The sequence below is a fragment of the Meles meles genome, chromosome 7 (genome assembly GCF_922984935.1).
Source record: "Meles meles chromosome 7, mMelMel3.1 paternal haplotype, whole genome shotgun sequence".
In the NCBI taxonomy this organism is placed as follows: domain Eukaryota; kingdom Metazoa; phylum Chordata; class Mammalia; order Carnivora; family Mustelidae; genus Meles; species Meles meles.
In genome coordinates, this window is record NC_060072.1 from 125,030,798 (window position 1) to 125,057,190 (window position 26,393).

Below are 26,393 nucleotides of genomic sequence, written 5' to 3' on the forward strand. Positions count from 1 at the left end.
CAGGTCATGATCTCAGGGTCCTGGGTTTGAGCCCCACATCAGGCTCTTTGCTCGGCTTCCCTTCCTCTCTCTCTGTCTGCCTCCCTGCCTACTTGTGATCTCTGTCTGTCAAATAAATAAATAAAATATTTTTTTAAAAAAAGTTAAAGATCGATGCTCCTGGGTTCTAAGAATATATAGGACTGGCAGTGAATACACTTGGGGAGAGGAGGAAGGCAGTGAAGCTGCATCTAAATCTTAAAGGGTTTCTAGGAGTAGTCCTGGCAAAGATGGGGCAAAGTAGGCATTTTCTAGCAGCAAGAGCAGAATTGAAGAAGTCCTGGGAACACGGAGCAGGGAATATTTGAGGAACTCACAAATTAAGAAGGAACGATGATGAGCAGTGAGGCCTGAGATGTGGACAGGAACCACTATGCCTCAACAGGGCTTCCAGGCAATAGGGTTGGATAGGATTTTTTATTCCTTATTGCCAAGGAAATAAGATGCTCACTATAGAAAATGGTTAAATATGTAAAGAGAAATCAAAAAGGAAATCACCCCCCAGAGATTTTACATTTATCTTCCTATGCCTTTTTATGTAGTTGAAACTTTTATAGGTTTTTGTTGTTGCTTTTTTGCTTAACATGTTAAACATTCCCCTACGAAACTAAAGGCTTCATAAGCATCTTTTTAAGTGGCTAGACAGTATTTCACAATGGAATCAAACTAATTTCTTCAATGTTCTGTGTTTACAGTGTTCCAAATTTATACATGATGCTTTGAAAGATTTTTGTAATTTTTGACCAAAAAATTACAAAAATCCTTGGTCAACGTCAAACGGCTTTCTACACAGGGTTTCCCAATTGACTCTTCTAAGATTTCTGCGTTAGACTGTTTAGAACAATCACCATGGAAGCGGTGTGAAGAGTGGATGGGGGCGGGGCGGTGGGGAGAGGGGAGACTTTTAGGAGTTTACGCAGTTGTCCAGCAGAGACCGGTCGTCCTGCAGCCTTGCTAGCAAACTTCCCTTCCGCTCGACCCTGCCCTCCCCCCGCCCCCCACCAAGAAACATTAGGCGAAGAGTTTGTTAGAAACGGCAGAACCTCAGATCCCAGCCCAGACCTACCTAATTGGAATCTGCATTTTAACAAGATCCCCAGATGATTCCTATGGCCATTCAAGTGTGAAAAGCACAGATGGAGACTGGCGGTTTCAAACTGCTGCATACTACAATCACCTGGGGAGCTCTAAAAAATTCCAAAGCTCATGTCACACCGCATACCAATTAAATCAGTATCAGCGAGTGGAACCAAAAAACAAAACCTTTCCAAGTGATCCCAACATGCAACCAATTTTGAGAACCTTTGATCTAGGGGTGTAGAAACAATGGTTAGTTGGGCTCAGGTGGCTGAAGAACAGGCATGGGTGGTAAACCTACTCTGCACCATACAGCTCCGTTCTACATTTTGGATTTTTGCATCATGTGGAAGAACTAAAAAGCGTGGGAAGGCCTGATGCATATGCATGCTCCCAAATTAGGATTTACACCACCCGGCCGAAACAGGCCGGCTGCTAACTCAGACTGCGCCGCGTGGCCGGGACCGCGCGCGCGCCCCGCCCCCCCTACCCCCGCATGCGGCTCACTCGCCCTCCCGCGCGTAGGGATGGAACTTGGGGCGCATGCGCGCTCGCCGCTGCGGCCGGGGGTCGGCCTCCGGTGACGTCACGAAGCGTCGCAGATTCCAGCCCCCAGCCCGGGCCCCCCGACTCCCGCGCAGGTCGGGTAGGGGCGGGGCGTCAAGCCAGCTGAGCTATCCCGTCAGACCGCGCCAGTTTGAATGAAAGCTCCTCAAGATGGCGGCGGCCGGGGCCGAGGCGCGAGGAGGTGAGGGCTGGAGAGCGGCACCCCTCAATATCCCCCGTTCTCCAGTCAAACTCCCAAGGCCCAGGAAGCGGGGCCGAGATCCGTGGGGCCGCCAGAGCGCGACGCGGCGAAACGCCGCCTTCCACTCTGCTGACATCTTGGCCCCTAAAGGCGCCCCGCGGGCTTCACCCTTTCCCCGGTCCCTGACCCTTCTCACGGCACGGCCCGCTCGCTCCCCGCAGTCTCCTCCTGCGCCCCGCTTCCGCGGGGCCCGGTCCGCGCGCCCTGCTCCGAGGTCGGCTGTCTCTCGCTCCGCGGAGGTCCCGCGGACTCCGTGGCTCGGCCCCCGCTGCCCGTTGGGCCGGAGGCCCCTCCCCGCCTGGTCGCCGTGTGGAGGTATTCGGGCGGCCGCCGCGGCTCCTGGTAATCCCCGGGGGGTGCTCGAGGGCCTGTGGGCACGGGTGTGGTTTACTCCTTTGTGGTGGTTTGGGCGGGACGTTTTGTGTTCGGGCTGGCTTTTTAACTGGGGAGCGGGAAGTACCCGGTGGTGTAAATGTGACCTCAGTATCAGAGGAAAAAAGAAATTGGGGCTGAAGTGTGAACCCTCAGGAAATAAGTGAGCATATGCCTCAGTATGGACGCACTAGAAGGGTAAATTCCCCGTCGGAGAATATCCCAGTAAGTGGGTGTTTGAAGACGTAGCCTCTGGCTTAAGGTAATTTTTATACCCACCGGGAATTTGCGTGTTACTTATGCAGACGCCAGAGAATTAGATACCTAGCGTGTAGTGCTTGTGTGTGTGCACTTGCCTTCCGCGCGCACCCCTGCAAGACTGGAATTTTCAAGGCACTCTAGAATTTAAAGTGTTTGCTTGCACTACTCTCCACCTAGATTATGAGCCTATTATCCCCAGACTTTTCTTCCGCTAGAGGTTAGTGTGAACCTAGTGTAAGGTTTTTGTAGTGGTAACGAAATGTTTAATCTTCCAAATGAATTATCTTCTACATTATTATAGATAATCGGAATTGTTAACCAAGGGTTTGTGGTTTTTTATGTTACAGTCTTTTTCTCAAAAATAGCGTTTCCGCTCAGGGTTGTCTTGAACCTCAGGTTAAACTAGATAAAAATGGTAGGGACACAAGACACACACAGCTTGGGTGATATCCAAGAGGAACCTCCTTTGCCCGTGATCAGCATAGTGAGGATAACTTTACACAAAGCATCTCGAAGTTTTTTTAAATGAAAGACATTTTAAGTGGTAATTTCTGTTATACCACTCTCCCAAACCACCACTCCACAGTAAGCAGTTACTCCCCCAAATATTTTTTTGGAGAAAATACCTTTCATTTTTGTGGTCTAGAATTATTAATCTTTTGTAGGAAGCGGGGTGGTGAAAATCATGCTTCAAGGTTTCTGACAGTGAAGCCCGGGTATGAATTGGGGAGGGTGAGGGAAGGATATAGTAAGAGCTGCTGTGTGTTCTCTCTTCCTTGGAAATTTACCTCAAAACAAAAGGTTATCAGAACTACCTTGGAGAGCTACCAAGTAAAGCTTGAATTTACTGCTAGATTTTGTTTGGTTAATTCCACTTAACTCCCACCCTCACATTTTTTCAGTGAATCTGAAATCTGGAAAGATGGAAATATTGCTAACGTCAGGTGGGCAGATAGCAGAGGCTGGGGCAGAGGACCCTTGATTCTCTGGAGTGCTTACCATATAACACTAGCAATAAAACCAAGTTTATTACATATTTCTAAACATCAGTTTGCCGTAACATATTTTATATGCCATATGGTAGCACACTGTTTACAGAAATTTATGAGTAAAAATCTTCAGCACATTTAGTTACTGGCTTCTCTAAGGTTAAGTATGAGTGTGTCTGATTTTTTTAAAGTTTGGTATATGGATTATGTAAATTGATTACTCTGTTTTATAAATCTTGGCTTTAAAAACAGTACAGGAAATGAGTATTATGAAAATAAATTCTTCATTATTTGTTATAACTCTTGGGCTTATTTACCTTGATAATAATACAACATAGGCAAAATAATAAATGGAGTTAAAATTTCCTTCAGCATTCCAGAATGGGAAAAGTAGGGCATGTGATTGATGTAAAACTATACTATAGAGTTATATTTCAATTAGATTTCATTTCTTATTGACCAACTAAGAGAAAGGGAGAAAGTTGTTTTTATCAACTTGTAAGGATGTTTTAAAATATATTTAAGATATTTTTAATAAGTTTTCTTTAGAGAGCTACATTTTATTAAAACCAAATATATTCTTTGTATTCTATGCAGAATATAATGGAAAAGGTAAAAACATTATCTCTGTTGACCTTTGCATCTATATGTAATTTTAAGAAAGCTTATAGACATGAAACTTTTTGTTCAGGTGGCTTAGTAGAAATTAATCTACATTAGTTAAGCATAGTAGGATAGAGACCTATGAAAAAAAATCCAAGAAGACCTGTTTATCAAAATAGTTCCTTAATGCTTAACTTTTTCTCGAAGACCCATAAATGGTTCCTTGTCATATGAATTTTCAGTCCTATAAAATTGCCAGTTGAAGGGTGGGATATAGAGGTCTTAAGTTTTTCTTTTCTTTTTTTTTTTTTTTTTTTTTTGCTTTAATTGAGTAGCTACTTCATTAGTAAAGAATTCTATTTTCTTATTGTAGCTTGGTGTGTGCCTTGCCTAGTTTCACTTGATACTCTTCAGGAATTATGTAGAAAAGAAAAACTCACATGTAAATCGATTGGAATCACCAAAAGGAATCTAAACAATTATGAGGTGGAATACTTGTGTGACTACAAGGTAGTAAAGGTAAGGCAAATATCTAGCCCCTTAAAAGAGACTTAATCAGACTTCAATTCAGTATTTCATATTTCTGTAACCTAAAAAGAACCTTAAAAGTAAGCAGAAGCTCTTAATGTTAAAAATTCTAAGCCATAATAAATTTATATGTCCTAGCATCTATATTGCCAAATAACACTGAGAGGATTTTGAAGCATTAAATGTTCTCGCATTAGAATATTTTAAGGTGCTTATATCATTCTACATCCAACTCTTGATTATCTCCATGTGGATTACCAGAGCAAATGTTTTATCTCATATTGGCTTCTCCTGTCATTCATTTTGTTCCTGAATCATATTTCCCCACTATCATCTGAAATAAACCTAGAAATTCAAAACCCAGTTTTAGTGCTATTGAATCTCCTCGGGAAGCATTACCATTTATATGTCCTGTATCATGTCAAACTCCAGATATTAGGGAGGTTCTGTGGTGCCGTAGGATGGCTTGGAGTTTGAAATCATTTCTGATCTTCGATTGGTACTTTGAGGCTTTATCAAAGTCATTTAACGTCTTTGGGCCTCACTTGATTCCTGTTTCTCTTTAAAATGACAGGTTTGGGAGCGCCTGGGTGGCTCAGTGGGTTAAAGCCTCTGCCTTCAGCTCAGGTCATGATCCCAGGGTCCTGGGATCAAGCCCCGCATCGGGCTCTTTGCTCTGTGGAGAGCCTGCTTCCTCCTCTCTCTCTGCCTGCCTCTCTGCCTACTTGTAATCTCTGTCTGTCAAATAAATAAATAAAATCTTAAAAAAATAAATAAATAAATAAAATGACAGGTTTGGGGCACCTGGGTGGCTCAGTGAGTTAAAGCCTCCCCCTTCGGCTCAGAGCATCAGGCTCTCTGCTCCTCGGGGAGCCTGCTTCTTCCTCTCTCTCTGCCTACTTGTGATCTTTCTCTTTCTGTCAAATAAATAAATCTTAAAAAAATAAAATAAAATGACAGGTTTATTTCCCTAAGAACCTTCTTCAATCTAAACCTTATGATATATTTTTGAGTAATTCATCTTTCTTTTGCCTGTTCCTCTCCAAGAACTCTTTTTTGGTCATTTAGTTGTCATTTCTACCAGACATGTGAATTAGAAATCCTCCTCTTTGGCTTCCATATTGATTGAGTTTTTAAATCCAGTTCTTCCTTTGAAACATCCATCATCTTTTCATTTAATTACCTTCCCCACTCAATGGGATTTTATGATCAAGCATTTCACTACACTCTTCAGCAACCTTCAACCCCAAAACAGCCCAGTCAACTGGCATCTTGGTGTATAAACTGGCCTGACCAATCTAGCCAAAAATATCCTATAATCACATACTGACACCATTAAAGCTTATTTCTAATCTCACTCCACTTAGTTCTACATAAGGTTTTTATCTGTTGCTTTCTTTTCCTTTTCTTGTCAGCAATTTTTCTAACTTCTATTACTTTTTTGGACTTCTTACTCTATCCTTCATCTTTACATTCAGCCACAGACAGGGAAGTATTTACTTCCTTTCTTCTATTTCTGTGAAAAATAGGTTCCTTCAAGTATGAACTCTCAATTTACTTTTGCACCAGTTATCTCTATCTTTGCTGTCCCTGTTTTTTGGTGTTCTTCCTCCATCCCTGTTAGGATTTTGCTTAATCCCTGATGCTTTTGTGTGTGTGTGTGTTTCCACTGGACTTCTCTGTCAGTGAAACCTATTCAGGTTTCCCCCAGTCTTTCTTCGACCTTATCTCCCACTCACGCATTCCTATCTTCTACTTCATTTCCAATTATCTTTTTAAAATAGCTTTGTCAAGATGTATTTCACATACCGTGCACTAATTTAAATTAAGGTATACAATTCAGAGCTTTTAGCATGCTCTCAGAGTTATTCTAAAGTTGCCTGTGGTGATGGTTGCACATTTTCATTACACCAAAAAGAAACTCTGCACCACTCAGCCACTACTCCCCAAACCTCCTCAGTCTTCTTGCCCCATTGGCCCTGGCCAAACTGTAATCTACTTTCTATTTCTGTAGATTGCCTGTATGGACAATTCACACAAACAGAAGCTTACAATATGTATGTGGTTCTTTGTGATTGGTTTCTTTCACTTAGCATGGTGTTTTCAAGGTTTGTTATGTCATAGCATGTATTAATACATCATTCCTTTTTATTGCCAACTATTCCATTATAGGGATATGGCATACATAATTTACTCTGTACTTGGACATTTGGGTTGTTTCTGTTTGGTGCTATTATAAATAATGCTGTTATAAACATTCATGTAGAGAATTTTGTACGGACATGTTTTCATGTCTCTTGGATATATACCTAAGAGTTGAATTGCTGGGTCATACAGTTTCTGTGTTTAACCATTTGAGGAACTGCCAAACTTTTCCAAAGAGATACTCCCACTAGCAGTGTTACAAGTGTTTCAATTTCTCTACCTCCGTACCAACACATGTTATTATCTGACTCTTTGATTATAGCTCTCCTAGTGGGTGTGGAGTAGTACCTCCTTGTGGTTTTGATTTGCATTTCTCTGATGGTTAATGAGGCTGAGCATCTTTTCATGTGCTTTTCAGCCATTTGTATATCTGGAGAACTGTCCATTCCAAGCCTTTGCCCAATTTTTAAAATTGGGGTTTTTTTAAATTAATAAATTGTAATCGGTCTTTATACATGCCAAATAGTCCCTCATGAGATACACAGTTTATAAAAATTTTCTCCTGGGGTTGTCTCTTCACTTCTCAGGAACTTTTTAACCCATTTTATTTTGATTTATACCCCTCTCAGTGACCTCCTAATTCCAAATATGAGGACCTCAAATCTTAGTCTCCTCAGCAATGTCTGACACTGTTGGCCTCTCTTTTCTTTGAAATTCTCTTGTCCAAGGAGAGACTGTCTATGCTCACACTCCATATCTACCATCTATTAGTTGAGTGGCTTTTAGCAAATTACTTAGCCTCTCTATTTCATCACTTACAAGGTGAGGATATTTGTAGTACCCATCTATAGGGTTATGAGTAGCATTAAATGAGTTGATGTAGATAAATGCTTACAACAGAGACTGACCTGTGATAGTCATATTTTAGAAGTGTTGCCCATCATTGTTACTCATCTCTAGCTCCCCTCCTTTTTCTACCTATTTTTCTTACTATTCTTTCTGAATCTCCTTTTTTGTCTCTTAGGTCTCCTTCCTCTGAAAGTAGATAACCTCCACAACTCTGTCCTTGGCCCTCTTCTCACCTTGAAGTGACTCTGTAGATGACCTCTTTCCCCCTGGTTTCTACTTCTATCTGTTTGACTCATGATTGTCAAATCTTTGTGAGGCATTGACCTCTTTATGGACTTCATTTCAAACTGGACACTGTACAGGTTCCCATATTCAACATATTCAAAACTGTACCTGTTTTCCTCCCTCAAATCTGCATCGTGATCTAGTAGTGTTCCCTATCTAAGCTAACAAAACTGTAATACCTCCAGTTACCTAACACTTTTAAGTTCAGACATTTTTAGTTCTTCCTTTCTACCTACCCTCTGATAGGATAGAGGCTACCCTCTACCTCCCCTCTCTTTGTATTTTCCTATTCATTCTTGCTGTACTTGAACAGTTAGTTACATCAGGGTCCGTGCCTACATTGGAGGCGCCTATCATTATTCTTATACAGGATTCTGACTATTGTAGTTAGGTTTTAGATAGCTTTTGCTCTTTGGTTTCCTCTTCGTTCTTCTCATCAGTCCTTTTGGCTTCTGTTTTGGAATAAGCACCCTTACTTGCACATTTCGGTTCCTCATTTCTTCTTGTTTCTAGTACAAATTACTTTATAAGCTGGTATTATTTCAATATACCGCTCCCTTTTTTCTTTCTTCCCTCTCACGTTCAGGGCACGTACCTCTCCATTTAGCTTGTTAAGAGACACTGTTTCAGGGGCGCCTGGGTGGCTCAGTGGATTAAGCCACTGCCTTCGGCTCAGGTCATGATCTCGGGGTCCTGGGATCAAGCCCCGCATCGGGCTCTCTGCTCCGCGGGGAGCCTGCTTCCTCCTCTCTCTCTCCTGCCTCTCTGCCTACTTGTGATCTCTCTCTGTCAAATAAATAAATAAAATCTTAAAAAAAAAAAAAAAGAGACACTGTTTCAATACCATTCCTCAAAGCCATTACAGATGTTTCTAAAACACAGTTCTGATTGCATTAGAGCCTTGCTATAGACCTTTCAATGGCTACCAGTCTAAGCAGAGACCTTTTGTACTGAGGTTCTTTATTATCTGGCCATCAGCTACCTCTCCAGCTTCATCTCCTACTTTTTATCCACACGGAAATACTTATAAATTCTTTCATTTAGCTAACATTTAATGAGCACCTACTTTGAGCTAGGCACCCTTGTACCCTTTTGCTGTTCTCATCCAATTCCCTCTTTGGAATACTTTTGTTCCCCTTCTTTCCTTGACAGAATTCTCTTTGGCCTGGAAAGTTGAGCTGAAAAGTTACCTATTTTTGAGGCTTCTTCCCTCTCCCATTTCCCTAAAATTAATTGCTTTATAGTCAGGACTTAATGAGCACTGTTCTTACTATTCTAGAACTTGACACATTTTATAGCTTGGTTTCATATCTTCTCTGCTAAATTGGCAACCATTTAGGGCTAGGACTCTGTCTTACTGTAGTTTCTAGTACATAAGGGGTATTTAGTTAGTGCTTAATGAATTGAATTGGCTTTTGCATCAGTGATTTCTCCAATCCTCACAATCACCAGTACACTAGATCTTCTTAGCTTCATATTTAGATTACAGCAGCAATCTATTGACTAATAACTCCTATATCGTCTTACTGTCATTTCAATAAACATTTGGTTTCTTTTGTGTGTCAGGTACAACATTAGATTCTGGGAAGAATAAAGATTAATCAGAAACTGTCTCTCACCTTAAGGAACTCACAGCCTGCTGGAAAGATGGATAAGTAAACCATCCACTACAGTATAGTATAATAAGCACAGTAGCAGACTTCATTATATATCTGTGGGAGGTGCACCAGGGCCAGGTCACAGAAAGCTTCCCAGAAGAGGGGATATCCCACTGAGGCCTAAAAAAAGACAGGTACACTGTCACTCATAGTTTTTCTACAGAGAATGGAGTGCTAGAATGTGGGAATGGGAAAGAATGAGAGATGAATGAAGGAATTTTCACAACATTCTCTAGTAATGGGGGAATCATTTGCCCAGTTATCTGGGCAAGAAATTATAATGTTTAAATTAAAGGAGATAAAGAGAAATAGGTAAATTTTAAAAAAATTATGGTTATAAAATGTACAAGTCTATGATTTAGTGGTTAGGATTGGGTAGAAATCCAGCAGTGAGGAAATCCACATGTATGAAAACATGGGCTTCTGACGTGTAGTGGTGTAGATAATACTGCCTACCAAGACCCAGCAATATAGGAGGATTAAGATAGAAGGACCATGTTGGGTTTGGAGGTGAAGGTTGAGAACATTTAAGTGTAAGATGATTGGTACATAGTTGAGAATGTGGCTTTAAGTCAGAATGAGAACTGGAAACAGATTTTTAAGTAATTGGCAAAAAGATAGCAGTTGAAGCTCTGAGAATGGATACAGTTACCCATTAACAGATATTTATTGCCATCTGCCATGTCGTATGCTAGATACTAGGGATCTCAGCAATTAATGACACAGCAGTATGGCCCTTGATACATGGAGTTGATCTTCTAGTGAGGATAGAAAACCTTAAAATATAATTGTACAATGTACTTATGGTTGAGGTAAGTGCTAATGTAACAGCAGGTTGTAACTTCTGGAGAAACTAGGCAGCCGTTCCTAAGAAATGGTGTTTAAACTTAGTCCCAAAGGATGGGACGAAAAGTAGGGAAGGGTCTTAAGGCAGAAGAGAACCTGAAATCTTCAGGGAGTAGAAAGTGTGAGTGAAACATAGTCAACAAGAGGGATTGAAAGGAGGCTAGAAGGATGTGGAGGACCGAGAGAGCACAGCTCCCTACACTCCAAGAAAAGAATTTGGACTTTATCTTAAGGGCAGTAGGGAAACATTTAGTGGTTTTGACCAGGGGAATGACATAATGAAATGGATGTGTTGAAGATGGTGTTCTGGCTCTTGGGCCATGAATGATTTGAAAATGGTTAGAGGCTACTGTAGTATCAAGCAAAGAAAATGTGAGAAGAGAACAAGGACTGATGAGTAGTATGGGGAGGATGGGGGAAGGGGTTCTCATGGGAAGAATTATAAAAGCAACTGAGACAAACTGGCAAGAACGGTAGGAAGAAAACCAGAAGAATCAATCATGAGACCTGAGGGAGAGTTAGTGTCAGCACAAGAGGGAAGAAGCCAATGGGTCACAAAAGAACCATGAGGGACCCCTTGGATTGAGCAATGGAAGAGTCATTGATGCTGTTAGAGCCATATTTGTGTGTGTGTGTGTGTGTGTGTGTGTGCATGGATAGAAGTCAAAATAGAATGAATTAAAGAATAAATTAGAGGTGAAGCATGCCTGGGTGGCTCAGTCAGTTAGGTGTCTGCCTTCGGCTCAGGTCATGATCCCAGGGTTCCTGGCATGAGTCCTGCATCAGGTTCCTTGCTCGGTGGGGAGCCTGCGTCTTCCTCCACCTACCACTCCTCTTGCTTGTGCTTTCTCTCTGACAAATAAAATCTTAAAAAAGGGAGGGAGGGAGGAAGGGATGAAGGAAAGAGGAAAAAAAAAGAGAAAAGAAAAGAAAAGTAAGAAATTAGAAGTGAAAATAGAGTCAAGTAGTATGGACTATGCTTTGAAGAATTCTAGCTTTGAAGAAAGGGAGAAAGGGCTATGCAAGTTTTAAAGGTGTTTATAATTATATATTTAAAAATTTGCAAAGGTAATCTATGTATGTGATTTTAGAAATCGAATGTTATAGAAAGTGAACTTACACTGAAAAGAAAACTTCTACCCCTGTCACCTTTAGTCTCCCATCTCTCAACTTTTAGTAATTGATCCTATATTTTTGAAATTCCTTACATATTCCAGCATTTATATCTCAAAGGTGGTTTAGTTTAATATTGCTTTTAAAAAATGAGGGAGACTTAAGGGGCGCCTGGGTGGCTCAGTGGGTTAAAGCCTCTGCCTTCATCTCTGGGTCATGATGGCAGGGTCCTGGGATTGAGCCCCGCATCAGGCTCTCTGCTCAGTGGGGAGCCTGCTTCCTCCTCTCTCCCTGCCTGCCTCTCTGCCTACTTGTGATTGCTGGCTGTCAAATTTAAAAAAAAAAAAATCTTAAAAAAAAAAAGGGAGGTTTAAGTGCTGGTGAGAACAAGTAGGGAGAACCTGAAGAGACAGGAGAGGTGGGATAATTGATGAAGTACATCTCTTGTATCTGCATCCACCTTTTCCCTAGTTACACATCCATGGAAGGGTGGAAGTTAAGGGAGTTTCTCTTTTCTCTCTGCATTAGGAACAGAGGTCTAGTGCTACCGAAAATAACAGGGGAGGTAGTGGGATTGTGACCTTGAACAAAATGGAGGAGTTCTGAAATAGCCAGTTTGGGAAATGGAATGAACGCTAACTGGAGGAACAGCAAGGCTCTTACTGTTGTGAGCTCATGTTGGGGTCCACTTGAACAATTTGTGATAGTGTCAGTGCTGTATGGTTTTTCTGCACCGTGTTCTTGCCATATCCACCTTTTATACGGAAACATTTCTGACAAAACTGAATACTCTTTATTAACGTACTTAGCTCATCAGTGAAGAACGAGAACCCCCATGCACATTGGTAAGTCTTCTCCCTTAATAAGCAAATATGAAGAAAGAAATATTACCAAAGCTTTGAGTTTATAAAGTATCCAGGTAGTTCTGTGTCTCTAGAACCACCACAGAGCATGGCACATACTGGGAGAATTGTCCACATCTAACATAGATTAATATTCCTGAAAGACTGATTGCACTTAGAAGCGTTTGTTAAGAACTAGAATAACATAGAAATCATTTGGCTAAAATCCATATTTTAGACATCAGGAAAAGAGAACTCCAAGAAAGGGCTTTTCCAGGGTCATGTTGCTCAGTTGTGTCAGTCTTAGGCCACTAGCCCAATTCTCAGAATTGCTACTTGGTCAGTTTACTGGCCTGAAAATCCAGTGACTTTCCATGGAACCCTAGTGTTTTCATAATTAGATTCAGGCTGTTCTACCACTAATACTGAAAAAGATGATTTCAAAACTGGATCGGAAAATTAGCTAACAGGAAGATAGTTTTGTTTTTTTGTTCTCCCATATATATATATGGGATATATATATTTTAGGTTTTTGTGCTTGCTACCACTTACTGGCTATAAACCGCTGATGACAGAATAAATATTGAAAAAAACACGAATTACTATCCAGATCAAACTTAACAGGTTGTATTTCTTTTAAAAATCAATATGGTTACTGTTGTGATTTTTTTTTTTTATTGCATACATGTTGGTAGTCATATTTTTTGTTTTGCATTCAGAAACATTTAGTCAAAGCCTAGGATATAGTAGGCAATTGTGCTTGGTTTGGGGGCTGTGAAGAATAAGATTTCATCCCTCTTCGTCTCTGGTTAAGTTTAGAAATGGGAACACAAGAGGATTGGCGTAGTCAGTTCTCCCTGGGCAAGAGAGACAGGAAAGACTTCACAGGGTAGGTGACATTTGAACTGACTTCTGAAGATGAATAAGTTTTCCATACATAAAAAATGAGACCAAAATAAGTTCATTAGGAAATGTAAGAGGCCATTTTAATTAGAACTTTGTAGAGAAAGGGGTGAAAAGGCCTGGCAAGTTCAAATATTAGCAGCCATAGTTCAGTATGGCTAGAGAGGGTTATCTGAATGGGGCCATGACGGAAGACTGTGTTAGGCATCAAGGACCCAATCAAGAATGATCTTTGTTATAACAGGAAGTTTGAACTTCATTTTTTAGGCAGTGGGGGAGCCATTAAAATTCTTAAGAAAGTTACAGAATGACTGGTGCTATGGATTTCTTATTTTTATAAGAAAACTTAAAGATAAATTAGAGTGTCATCAGTTTGGAGGTAGGGAAACAAATTAGAAGATTAATACAGTAATCCCAGAAAGAATTGAAGGCCTGAAATAATTAGAGCTGTGGTAATAAAATGGACAGTAATAAGTATCCGAAGAAACTCGGTGACGGATTGAGAAGAAGAATCTATATTGAGCTCCTAGTTTGTGACTCATGTGACTGGGTAGATGATGGGTAAGATTACCCTTCATGGGGAACAGTGGGGGAAATCCATTTAGAAAGGACAGTGGTGAGTTCCATGGAGAGAGATGGATGTAAGAACCTGTTGGACCCCAGTAGGCTATTGGATGCATGGGTGTGCTGATAAAATTTTGGAAATCATCAGTATTTAATTAACACCACTGGAGTGATGAGGTTGCCCAGAGAGCATTTAGAGCAAGGATTCTTAACTTCTGGAATCCAAATATTCTCCATTATCCAAAATAGTATAAATAGTGACTTTGGTTAGGGGAAGGTCCACAGCTTTCTTCAGATTCTCAAAAGCAATAAATACTTACTTGGTGTGAAAAGGGGCCTAGGACAGAGCCCCGAGTATCTTCATTAAGTGATGGGCAGTGATAGTAGTCTCAGCCAAGAAGGCAGTAAAGGAACAAGAGTGAAGAGAAAAGTGTGATGTCAAAGTCCAAGTCAAGTAACATGTAGACTGAAGAGTCATTGGCTTGGCAATTAGAAAAATTGTAAATTGTTTCTAATAAACAAGATGGAATCAGATGTATTTGTATGTAATGAAGCTTCCCACAGAACCCCCATGGCTTTCTAAGAATTGTCAAAACCATTGGCTTACAAAAACGTTCAAATGCCTCTGTCGAGTGTTCAGGGCTAAAATTTGCTCTTGCCTTGCTGTTACAGTTTAACCTCTCGCTTCAATATTCGGAACGAGCCAAAGCCATCTCTTCACTGTTTTCTGGATACTTCATACAAATCTTAGCCCCACGCTTTTGCTGGTATTTTTCATCCTGCCTGCCCTGGTCCCTCCCCAACAAATCCTAGCAGTCTTTCACAGTTTAGTTTGTTCTGCTTTCTCTGTGCTCCTTTCTAGCTATATTGATTTCCTCCTTTATATCAGTGGTAATTACTGTCTTGTTTTGTCATTTAAAATTGTACCGCCTTGCATTGCTACTTACTTTATATGTTATTGTCGCCTTTTCCCAGTGAGAGTTTACTCCTGAAGACTAGCAGTACCTTACATCTCATCACACCCCCTAGTGGCTGAGCTTTCATGGACTTATTTTAAATACTAAAATATTTGAATGAATTTAACCTAAGCCAAATATAGTAGGGGGAAATGTGTTTAAGAAAAAATTCTTATGATGCATTCTAAATGATACAGGAGTGATTGATGGATCATTTTACAGCCGTACTCCATTTCTATGGGTAATCAAGAGTTGATTGAATATCAGAATAAAATACTGATATATATGAGGCTTAGGAACTTCTGGGCTTTTATTTGGAATTTTTAATGAATTAATTAAATTTGTTAGGCCAAACTAATTTTTCAAGGTGGAAATATCTTTTTTGGGATTTAAAGTAAAATGCACTTACTAAAATAAGTCTACAAGTGAAATAAATATTACTAGTATTTCTATACTATTTTGCCAAAGGCACTCACATTTTATAAACATCTTTACCATCTGTAAATTAAGTAGGTACTGATGGAGTTAACATACAAAACTTATTCACTAACAATGCAGCTGGCTCATTACTAAACAATATGATATATTACTTTGGAGCCTGACTTCAGTGTCATGATGTTACTGGTTTTGCTGAATGATAATTTAGCTTAATCTGATTTGAAGCCAGTGTTTCTCTTTCTTCCATTATTTGCTGAAAACTTTTGGCATAATCCAGGGTTATGGTAGGAAAACTGTAGCAAAAAAAAAAAAAAAAAAAAAAGTCAGAGTTGCATTGCTTTATTCCAGAGTCAGAAAAATTAAAAATTGTCTTAGTTAAGAAGTAGAAAAAATACATTAGATACTCCTATGTGGGTCACATTGTTGTTGAGCAGATACCTACTAACATAAATCCTAAATTGTAGTAGTTACCTGACAGGAGGGAGAAGTCTATGTAACACTTAGTAAGCCAGTTTGACTAACATTTCAATATGTTTAAGCTTTTCCTTTTTTTCCCTGAAATCAGAATATGTATTTTTTTTTTTTTTTTTTAGATTTTATTTATTTATTTGACAGACAGAGATCACAAGTAGGAAGAGAAGCAGGCAGAGAGAGAGAGGAGGAAGCAGGCTCCCTGTGAGCAGAGAGCCTGATGCGGGGCTCAACCCCAGGACCTTGGGATCTTGACCTGAGCCAAAGGCAGAGGCTTAACCCACTGAGCCACCCAGGCGCCCCAGAATATGTATTTTCAAAAGAGTACAGTTTTTGTGCATATCCTCACACCTTAATTTAACCACATTTTTTAAACCGGTAAGGCATATTTTGACCATTTTCATAAAGAAGGAAAGTTCCTTTAACTCACAAGCAGTATTGCTTATTGAGTAGAATATGCTAAAACATTGAGACAGATCAGTGGGAAGAAAATAAGCTAACTCAGTGGCTGAGTGACTTGCTTCAGCAAAGCTACCTGGGGGCTCCTGTACCCCAGTTTGTGGCTCAGCAGCATTTCCTAAATGTTCCAGGTTATTTGGCATGAATAAATTATGAATAGTAAAACAAGTGTTATACGTATCCGTTATAGTAAAAACTTAATAAAAATTAAAATTCTTTAATAAAAATTTCAGGGAAAAGCAGATGTATCCCAATTAGGTTTTTAATCCACATCCATGGTTTAAAATAACTAAAAACTGTAGAATATACAGTTTAATCCCTTTCATATTTTAGAATGTGGATATATGTGAGTTATTCTGGAGGACAAAGAAAAAATTGAAGGACTTTGGAATTTTGTTTATTATACACACTTAACTACCTTTTTAAAAAGAACTTAGCATGGCATTCCCTGATTTTAAGGGAGGAGAACCTAGTCAAGTCGCTGGGGTAGGAAGGCAAAATTCTAGGGACCAACAGCAGTGTGAGAGCTAGATCAAAATGTTTGATCTTTAGTGGGTTGAGTGCCTGCTACCTTCTCCATTCACGGGTGAGTCTAAATAAGGTAAGAATTCTCTGGATTCATGATGTTCAGTAAAATAGTATAAGCTACATAAATATAATTTTAAATTTTTAGTAATCACATTAAACAGGTGAAATGAAACAGGTGAGACTGCTTTCAGTAATATATTAATTGGGGGCTTCTGGTTGGCTCAGTCGGTAGAGTGTGTGACTGTTGATCTCAGGGTTGTGAGTTTTAGCCTCATGTTGGGCACAGAGAGTTGTTTAAACAATTCAGTCTTTAAAATATAATGCATTTAATCCAGTAAAAGCAATATTTTTCAGTATGTAATCAATATTTTTCAAACATTAAGAAGTATTCTAGTTTTTTGTGTGTTTAGTGTTTGTAATTCAGTGTGTATTGCATTTAAAGCACACCTCAATTTGGACTAGTCACATTTCAGGTGCTTGATAGCTGCATGCTGCTAGGAATGACTGTATTGGACATTGTCTCTCTAGAATATCTAAGGGATGTGTGCCCATGATATTGAGAAATAGAACTTGCCTTATATCCAATGTAAAATATTAAAATTCCCTACCTTAGAGGATGCCTCCATCTGTGGTGGCCGGGTAAAGCACTACTGTAGGTCATAAATTATTAGTTTTGAGAATACCATTTCCAGGATCAAGATAAATAAGAAATATGACTTTAACAATGACTGGTAACATATTTGTGAATTTCAGTACTCTTATCTTCATGTACAGTTCTTTCACCTATGCTTTCAAACATACGATGCCACAACTAAATTCTGTACATAATTTATGTGATATAAAGAAAAATGTTTTACGTTTTGTATTTCATCCACTAGAAACCTCTGACTTAATATATTCTGAGCTTTATTAAGAAGAAGAATAATGGCTACCTTACTCTTTAAGATACTAAATTATTTTAATTAGGACTGTCATCTGATTTTAATTTTCTTTTATATTTTAAGGATATGGAATATTATCTTGTAAAATGGAAAGGATGGCCAGATTCTACAAATACTTGGGAACCTTTGCAAAATCTCAAGTGCCCATTACTACTTCAGCAGTTCTCTAATGACAAGCATAATTATTTATCTCAGGTAAACAAAGGCAAAGCAATATCTATAAAAGACAATAACAAAGCTTTGAAACCTGCCATTGCTGAGTACATTGTAAAGAAGGCTAAACAAAGGATAGCTCTGCAGAGATGGCAAGATGAACTCAACAGAAGAAAGAATCATAAAGGAATGATTTTTGTTGAAAATACTGTTGACTTAGAGGGCCCACCTTCAGACTTCTACTACATTAATGAATACAAACCAGCTCCTGGAATCAGCTTAGTCAATGAAGCTACCTTTGGTTGTTCATGTACAGATTGCTTCTTTGAGAAATGTTGTCCTGCTGAAGCTGGAGTTCTTTTGGCTTATAATAAAAACCAGCAAATTAAAATCCCACCTGGTACCCCCATTTATGAATGCAACTCAAGGTGTCAATGTGGACCTGATTGTCCCAATAGGATTGTACAAAAAGGCACCCAGTATTCACTTTGCATCTTTCGAACTAGCAATGGTTGTGGCTGGGGTGTAAAAACCCTTGTGAAGATTAAAAGGATGAGTTTTGTCATGGAATATGTTGGAGAGGTATGTTCACCTTATAACAAACAATGGAAGGTTTTATGCTTTTTTTTTTTAACATCAGTAACAAATATTGGTATATTTTTATATTACCATTTGCAAGTATGTAAAAATTTCAGGTTTGAGAGAAGGGTTCACTGGCATAGTTAGAAATACAAACTTGTATATGAACAAAAAATATATATATATAATGAAAAAATTGGTTCTTTCAGAACCATCCATTAATAGTCATTGAGACTGGAATTTGTAAAATATGACAATTTTACATAACAGCCCTAAGAAGAAAATCAGATCTAAACATCTGCTGACTTTGAAAACTTTTAGATTATATTTCATCCACTTGACTAAATACAGTTAAGTGTAGTTGGCAAAAGTAAACATATCAACATGAGAGATACTGTAGACAAATGCTCTCTGAGCAAGTGTTGTAAAATAAAACTTAAAAGCATTTATTGCATCCACCAGAAAATCCAAATTCTTTGTAGCTCAGCAAGAGACTCTTCTCTAAATTGCTAAAGACTGAACAAATTTATTGTATGTATAATGTAAATGTAGAAAAAATAGTATTTGTATGTACCACATACTATTCTGAGCACCTTATGTTTTAACTTGTTAATCCTTTCAATAACTGGGAGGTAGTAGTGTTATCTCCATTATTATAGATGAGGAAACAGGCACAGAGAAGTTGAACAACTTGCACAAGGTCACGTTGTAGTGAAGAAGAGCCAGGATTCAAAACCAAGTCTCTGAGATGAGTGTGCTTTGCCCCTGCGCTACACTTCCTCAAACTGGGTGAAGGATTAAGTTGTGACTAGAAAATACAAGTGTGACTTATGTATCCCCGGTTGTCACATCTGACATTTTAAAAGTTATGTGGAATTAGGTCATGTATAATTATCTGTATTCATCTAGAATCCTGAGATTAAATTGGAACCCTACTTCGATCCTTCAGTTTTTAGACAACAGCAGATTATTGTAAATCACTATTCGGGATCTTGTATACCAGATCTTGTATAATCAAATTCTCTGTTTTGGCTTACTGAATGCAGTGGTTAAGTCTGGTTGACACCATGAATCACTTTAGACATTTTTGGTTTCCTAAGCTGGGCATCTGGTAAAGCTATGTTCTTAGAACAGAACTGTAGATGATGGTTTTGAGCTACAGAATTTCATTAAAACAGCTGATTCAGCAAAACTAAACTTTGTCCATACAGTTGACTGCAAATTTAGCATGCCTTCTTTCCTATATTTGTAACAAATTTACATTTGTAACTGCACAGATTAGTTCCAGGAAAAAATAACCTTTTAGAGTATCTTTACTTTTTTTTTTAATTAACATATAATGTATTACTGGTTCAGAGGTGCACGTCTGTGATTCTTCAGTCTTGTGTAATACCCAGTGCTCATTATATCACATGCCCTCCTTAATGTCCATCAGCCAGTTACCTCATCCCTCTACACCTCCCCCTCACCCCCAGCAACCCTCAGTTTGTTTCCTCTGATTAAGAGTCTCTTAAGGTTTGTTCCCATCTGGTTTGATCTTGTTTTATTTTTTACTCTCTTGCCCCTATGATCCTCTGTTTTGTTTCTTAAATTCCACGTATCAGTGAGATCTCTGATTGACTTATTTCCCTCAGCATATAGTTCCATCTGTGTCGTTGCAAAGGAGTATCTTTACTTGTGAATTTTAGTCTTTTACATTCCGTGTCCTATGGAAGCTGTAATTGGGTAGCGTTTTGAAAATCTGAATACATTGGAATGAAAGTAGTACTGTCTTAATTGTGGTTTGTCCTAATTCCTGTCTTAAACAGCCTTGATTCTTTTGCAGTCATTTCTACCCTTAGTTTCCCACATCTTTTCATCCAGCTCTTCTAGTTTGTGTGAATATTTGTCTTGATGACACTTTAATTTCGTTTTAAACCTTTGTAGGCATTAGTATGTTAATAATTTATGGATGAGTGTTTCTTCAGTTCAACAATAGCTATATAATATACTATAGTTTTTTCTTTTTAGGTAATCACAAGTGAAGAAGCTGAAAGACGGGGGCAGTTATATGACAACAAGGGAATCACATATCTCTTTGATCTGGATTATGAATCTGATGAATTCACAGTGGATGCAGCCCGATATGGAAATGTCTCTCATTTTGTGAATCACAGTGTAAGTGACACTTAAAGAATAGACAGAACAAATCAACTTAGCATTGTTTTTAATGATTTTCCATAGTTGAGGAATAATTATCTTTAAATTACTTACCCTTTTAATATTTCCAGAGTATTTTAATATAAAAACCTCTTAGGTTAGGTTATGGTATTATTGCTGTATTAGGAAAATTCACTGAGGTACCTGCCAAATACCATGCATTTTGCAGAGTTTTTATGTATGCTACTTCATTTAATCATTCCATAACATCGTAAGTTAGGTTTTGTCTTAATGTAGAGGATGAAGTTAGTGGAGGAATTAAGCAGGTAGAAAGGTTAGGAATCACATGCAGCTGGAGAGGTTAACATGTAACATGTTAATACATATTTAAAATTTAAGAACTGGTAGAGTACTTAAGTATTTAGGGCTGTTTTTCTAAATTATGTATTTTTAATTCATGTTTGAAACGAACTTAGAATACAGCTGGAATTCTAACTGTAGAATTTTATACTCTATAAACTATTTGTAAAAATAAGGGAGATGAATAGTTACTGGGTACCTACTAAGTGCCCACAGATAAGAGTAGGTTATGTAGCTGCCCATCTAAGGAAGTAGGCCATGCTAAACTTTTGATGGATTTTATACTGAGAAACTAGTTTATGTTTAAATAGTGAAATGTCAGAGACCTTCTGACTCCTTTGTTGTTAGTTTTTTTGATTGACTTAAACTTTTGCTTTAATTTTTTTTCCTAATGATAAATTTGAGATACTCTCAAAATAGATGTATTCTAAACAGGTAAACACTTAACTTTGATTTCTTAGGATGCTTCACTAAATGTTTCTTCTTGCATTATCCAGAATTTAATGTAGAATTTTCAAAATGTTTAAGAGTTCCAAATAGAAGTTAAAGCAATGAAACTGTATGCAGTATGAAATTTGAGTTGTATAATGCTGACTGAATTTTTTTTGATATTTTGATATTTTAAATAGTTGTATTTTAAATAGTTATTAAATTTTAATATTTTAAATATTTTAAATAGTTATATCCTATTCCTTTATGCCTTATTGAAATGAACTACATACAGGTGAAATGATAATGTTATCTAGGGTTTGTATGACAAGTCCTCAGAGAAGTTAAAAAGTTGAGACTGGATGAAACAGGATTGGTAAAAATGTTAATGTTAAAGCTGCAGGGTGAATATATGTGGATTATTTTTACTAGTGTTGTGTATGTCTGAGATTTTCTATAAGTGAAAACAGTATTTTTTAATCTGCATGCCTCAAAGACTGCTGAACAATAATGTAATTTCTAATAGAACTTAAAATAATAGTCAAGAAATTAAATATTTTATATGGTACATAGAAGAGCCTGTTCACGTCATTTTTTACATAAATTGATTCTAATGTTCCTTTTTAGTGTGACCCAAATCTTCAGGTTTTCAATGTTTTCATTGACAACCTTGACACCCGTCTTCCCCGAATAGCATTATTTTCCACAAGAACTATATATGCTGGAGAAGAGCTCACTTTTGATTATCAAATGAAAGGTATGGTTTTTAAGTACAGTTTGGTGTTCGGTTGTTGAAGAATCAGAGTAGTAAAAGACCTGAACCAAAAGATCTGAACCAAGCAAATATTAAAGAAGAGAAAAAACGAGGTCACAAAGCTATTCTGACAGAGGTAGAACTAGAATCCTGGTCTGCCTGACCTTAAGCTGAGTAATGCTCTTTTCTCTGTATCACGTTGCCACCTGCTTTTTTCATAAGTTCTATTATGAGAGCTTATTATACATCTTTTCTCAATATTACTTGTATTTTAAAATTGTAATGCATACATTTCTGAATATTTACTAAGAGATGTATATTCAAAAGATTGAAAATACAACTTAAATCACAAGTGAACTTAATCCATTCCTACTTGGATTTGGCTTTAAAAAAAAAAGAAAAATGGTACTTTTGTTTGCTTTATTGTAACAATATGTTTTTTCTTTCCTTTGTTTTTTTTCCAAATATTAATTGCAAGTTGTTGCTATTTGGCCTCACTTTATGGCCATGTATGTCATACATATCTGTATGGCCATGTATGTTCATACATGTATAGTTATGTATGAAACTAAATGTGTATCAGATTTTCCCATTAATTCCCATCATTTCCAAAAGCTATTCTTAGAAATATGGGCTAATAGCGTATGCTTTTATCTCTTATTAGCCCACACAATCCTTTGAAAATAGTTCAATGATTTGTTTCTGAATATTCACATTTACTTAAAACTGTGATAGAAAATTTGAACTTCCTTCTGAATTGTCTTAACTCTTATTTCCGTATTTCTTTTTCTATGTAATCAGGTTCTGGAGATATATCTTCAGATTCTGTTGACCACAGCCCAGCCAAAAAGAGGATCAGAACTGTGTGCAAGTGTGGAGCTGTGACTTGCAGAGGTTACCTCAACTGAATTTTCAGGAAATAGAGTTGATGATTGTAGTTTTGTTTTTTTCTAATGTTGACATTTCAAAAAATTGTATTTGGGACTTTTTTCATATTATCAAGACTATATGCTTTGTTAATTTACAGTTCATGTTTCAAACTATTGGCCAAATGTATTACTGATGCTTCTGACGAGAACAACACAGGGTCATAGACTAATTTGAAATACACATATTTAGTAATGAGATACCAAACATGAAAACTATTTACAGATGAGCATATACATACATACAAAGTCTGTGGGAATAAAGAAATGCCTCCTTCGGTGTTTAAGCATTGAACTGATAGTGAACTGATAGTGAACAGTCACTCAGATCAAACATTCAACCTGCGTACACCTTGAATTTAGGGAAAGGTAATCTAGTTTGGGCAAATATATACAAGTGTTATTTCTGTTCTATTGTCATTCCCATTATCACTTACTGTACTTGTATTTGAGACAAACAGATGATACTAAATTATACTATTTTTCTACTTTCATGAAAATATTGGGTCTTGCTGATACAGAAATTTAAGTTTAAAATTAAATATAAAAGAATTTAATTACAGCTCAGTTTTATATTTTGAAGCAATCTAAGCTATTATAATGAGGCATGTATGTCTGAACCAATAATTCTTAAAGACTTTTATTCCCTTAAAAGAAAAATTTCCAAAAAGCTCTCAAATTGTAGCATGTCTGACCATTATGCCGCTTTGAAAGGATGGGGCAATGGGACCACGGGAGGGTTTTTTGGAGTGCCAGGCAGAGGAAAGGGAGCACTTGAAGGGCCCTTCTTAGTGACATGAATTAAGAGATCCATGTTGAGTACCTCTGGTCTAAACATAAACAGTAAAACGAGCTACCCCTGAGTGCAGTTGCACGTAACAATAATGTTTCATATAATACATTCATATTACATCTTCTGAATTTCAGGCAGTTTTAACATTTCCACCAAATTTAATTATTTTTATATTTCCTGCAGGCCCTTCTTAAAATAATCTATATTTTGAACTGATACTTATTTTTTATACATGAATTTTTTAAATGTGATAAAGCTAAACTTGGCTTGGCCAAAGTATGTACCTGAATAATGAGAACTTTTTTTACTTGAACTATGAAGACTGAAATGGAATATATTCCTTGTTTGGTTTTTGTTTTTATTTTCCTGCATAGTAAAACCTCAATCGGGAAAAAATGTGTTTTCATCTCTCATTGCGGCATTTGTAATCATGGTGTCCAACATAAAGGTAAGCGCAGCAAGTAAATCTGGCTTTCAGTATTCCTAAATAAATTATACCTAAGCTCATTGCCCCATTGCTTTAATGACCTAAAATAAGTTTGGGTAAAATCGATCTGACTTCAAGAATGCAGCACTTCAAATATCTTCTTAACCTTGAGCCTCTTTTTTGGGAGAATGCATCTTTATTATGCATTATACTGCTACCACATGACTTTTTAATATAGGGTAAATTTTTACATGTTTGGAGTCTCAGTGTATTAACCAAAATCTGCAGGTGTCAAGGAAAAATATTTTTTTGGGTGCCATTTCTTAGGTTTTCTTTATGAGAAAATAGTCACATGGTGTCTGTGGTAAGAAAGCATCACAGATTTACAGGTGCTTCAATGGCCAAGCTTACTCTGAATTATAATTCTCACAGATTTAAAGATGTAATTTTAATATTCGTCTTAAGAAGTCTGTGTTTTACTATCCAGTTATTCTTGTCTACTTCTTGTGGTAAAAACAAATGTAAAACAGGAGGGCAAAGGGAATGGCTATTTTCAGTAAATCTGTTTCATTTTGTCCGTATTACTAGAAATTTAATGGGTCTTTGAGAGTTTAATTACCTGTGTTACCGTTATTAAAAAGCTGGACCTAGTCAGTAAAATAGAAACTCCCTACATGCAGCTCTTAAAAGCCTTTAACTATTTTAAGTCAACATTTAGCTTTTTTAGTTTCCCAAGTTGTCAGAATTTGTTCTCTCAGTATAAATATAGATAGCCAATATTCAAGGGTAATATTTAGGTTGAGTAAATCCACTGTGCGAGTTTTATTGATATTGTTTTCAGAACCTACACAAGGATCATGAAAAACAGTTGGTAATCTCAGGGTCTTCTCCCCCTCTGTGCAAAATCTAGACTGCACTTATTTTTTTTACAGTTCATTTTTCTTCAGCGAAATAAATTTAGTTTGGCATTTGATTTTCTATTTATCGTGGCTTAGCTTTGTTTCTGTTTTACTGTCATTTCCAGTAAGGCTTTGTACAAAAGGGTCAAAAAACACTGGTGCATTCCGGACTACTTGCTTTTGAGATTAGCCAAAGGTTTTTATACCGTTCCTTTAAAGTTTATCATGGTCATGGTTAATCCATTTGACTATTATAGTAGGATTTTACATAGCCTAAAATGGATATGGATGGATACTTGTAAAATGTCTTGAGCATTATTAGTCACCAGGTTACTTAAACACATTGTGCTAAATAAAAACTGCCTGGAACTGTAAGGGAATTTTCAATTAAAGCTCCTATTCTTTGAGCTCCTCATAAACTGGTAAGGCTGGTGCTCTCAACTCTGGACCACAGCAGAGGGAAGGGGGTCTAGACTAGTTAGGTAACAGTAACGTGCCCAAGATCACCCAGCTCCAGGCCAGTAAACTACCTGACTAAAAGGTCCTCAATTCTGTACCATTTGTTTAAACAAACATGTAACTCTTGGATTCCTCTGTAAGGCAAATGTCTAGCCACAGCACTGTTTCTAGGACTATTTTGGCATTTTGAAACTTTTTTTCACATTGTCTTTTCTACTTTACAGTTCTTAAAGTAAAAATCAAATAGCCACTATACTGAGTCCTGCCCAGTCCTGTGCTCTCTCTGAGAGGCATTGCCCAGCGGCTGAGCGTGCAGACTCTGAGCTTGGACTGCCTGCGTTTTCAGTCCCGGCTTTCCCAGCTGTGTGAACTAACCTTCTGTGCCTTAGCCTCCTCATTTGTGAATGGGGAGAATAAATTTATCTACCTCAAAGGGTGTTGGTGAGGAATAAAGGAGTTGATATCCAGTGTGTAAGAGAATGGAGCATCATCACAGAGTAAGCGCTGTATGTGTCTGCTAGTTATTCTGTACTGCCAGCCTGTACTTTACAGTCTTGGGTGAGCACTACAAGGTGGTGGTGGTGTTTTTTAAGTTTGTTCGAGTGCTCCTAACCCTGAAATTCCTTCAGCTGGCATTTATTATGCCAGGTTGACCTAGAAAACAGTGAGAACATAGCACTGTGTAATGTAAACTGGCGCTGTGATTCTAAAGTGCTTAAAAACTTCAGCAGAATGTGTCCAGGCATGTTTTGAGTTCCCACCTTGGGTTATAAGCTAGACTGTTAAGATGAAGTCTTTGG

General features: G+C 37.8%; 1 protein-coding gene across 7 annotated transcripts; it reads left to right on the forward strand.

The window, feature by feature from the left end:
* Window positions 1–1,682: 1,682 nt before the first annotated feature.
* On the forward strand, window positions 1,683–25,208 carry SUV39H2 (SUV39H2 histone lysine methyltransferase). 7 transcript variants are annotated; one of them, XM_046012173.1, is made up of 6 exons: window positions 1,683–2,266; window positions 4,523–4,668; window positions 17,739–18,410; window positions 20,418–20,564; window positions 21,963–22,092; window positions 22,891–25,208. In XM_046012173.1, exons 1-6 carry the CDS (start codon window positions 1,834–1,836, stop codon window positions 22,995–22,997), a joined length of 1,635 nt encoding a protein of 544 aa, XP_045868129.1. In that variant the 5' UTR covers window positions 1,683–1,833; the 3' UTR covers window positions 22,998–25,208. The 7 variants fall into 7 exon arrangements, with proteins under 7 accessions (XP_045868129.1, XP_045868131.1, XP_045868130.1 ...); XM_046012175.1 differs by having other exon boundaries at window positions 17,739–17,870; XM_046012174.1 differs by having other exon boundaries at window positions 1,683–1,864.
* The last annotated feature ends 1,185 nt before the right edge of the window (window positions 25,209–26,393 follow it).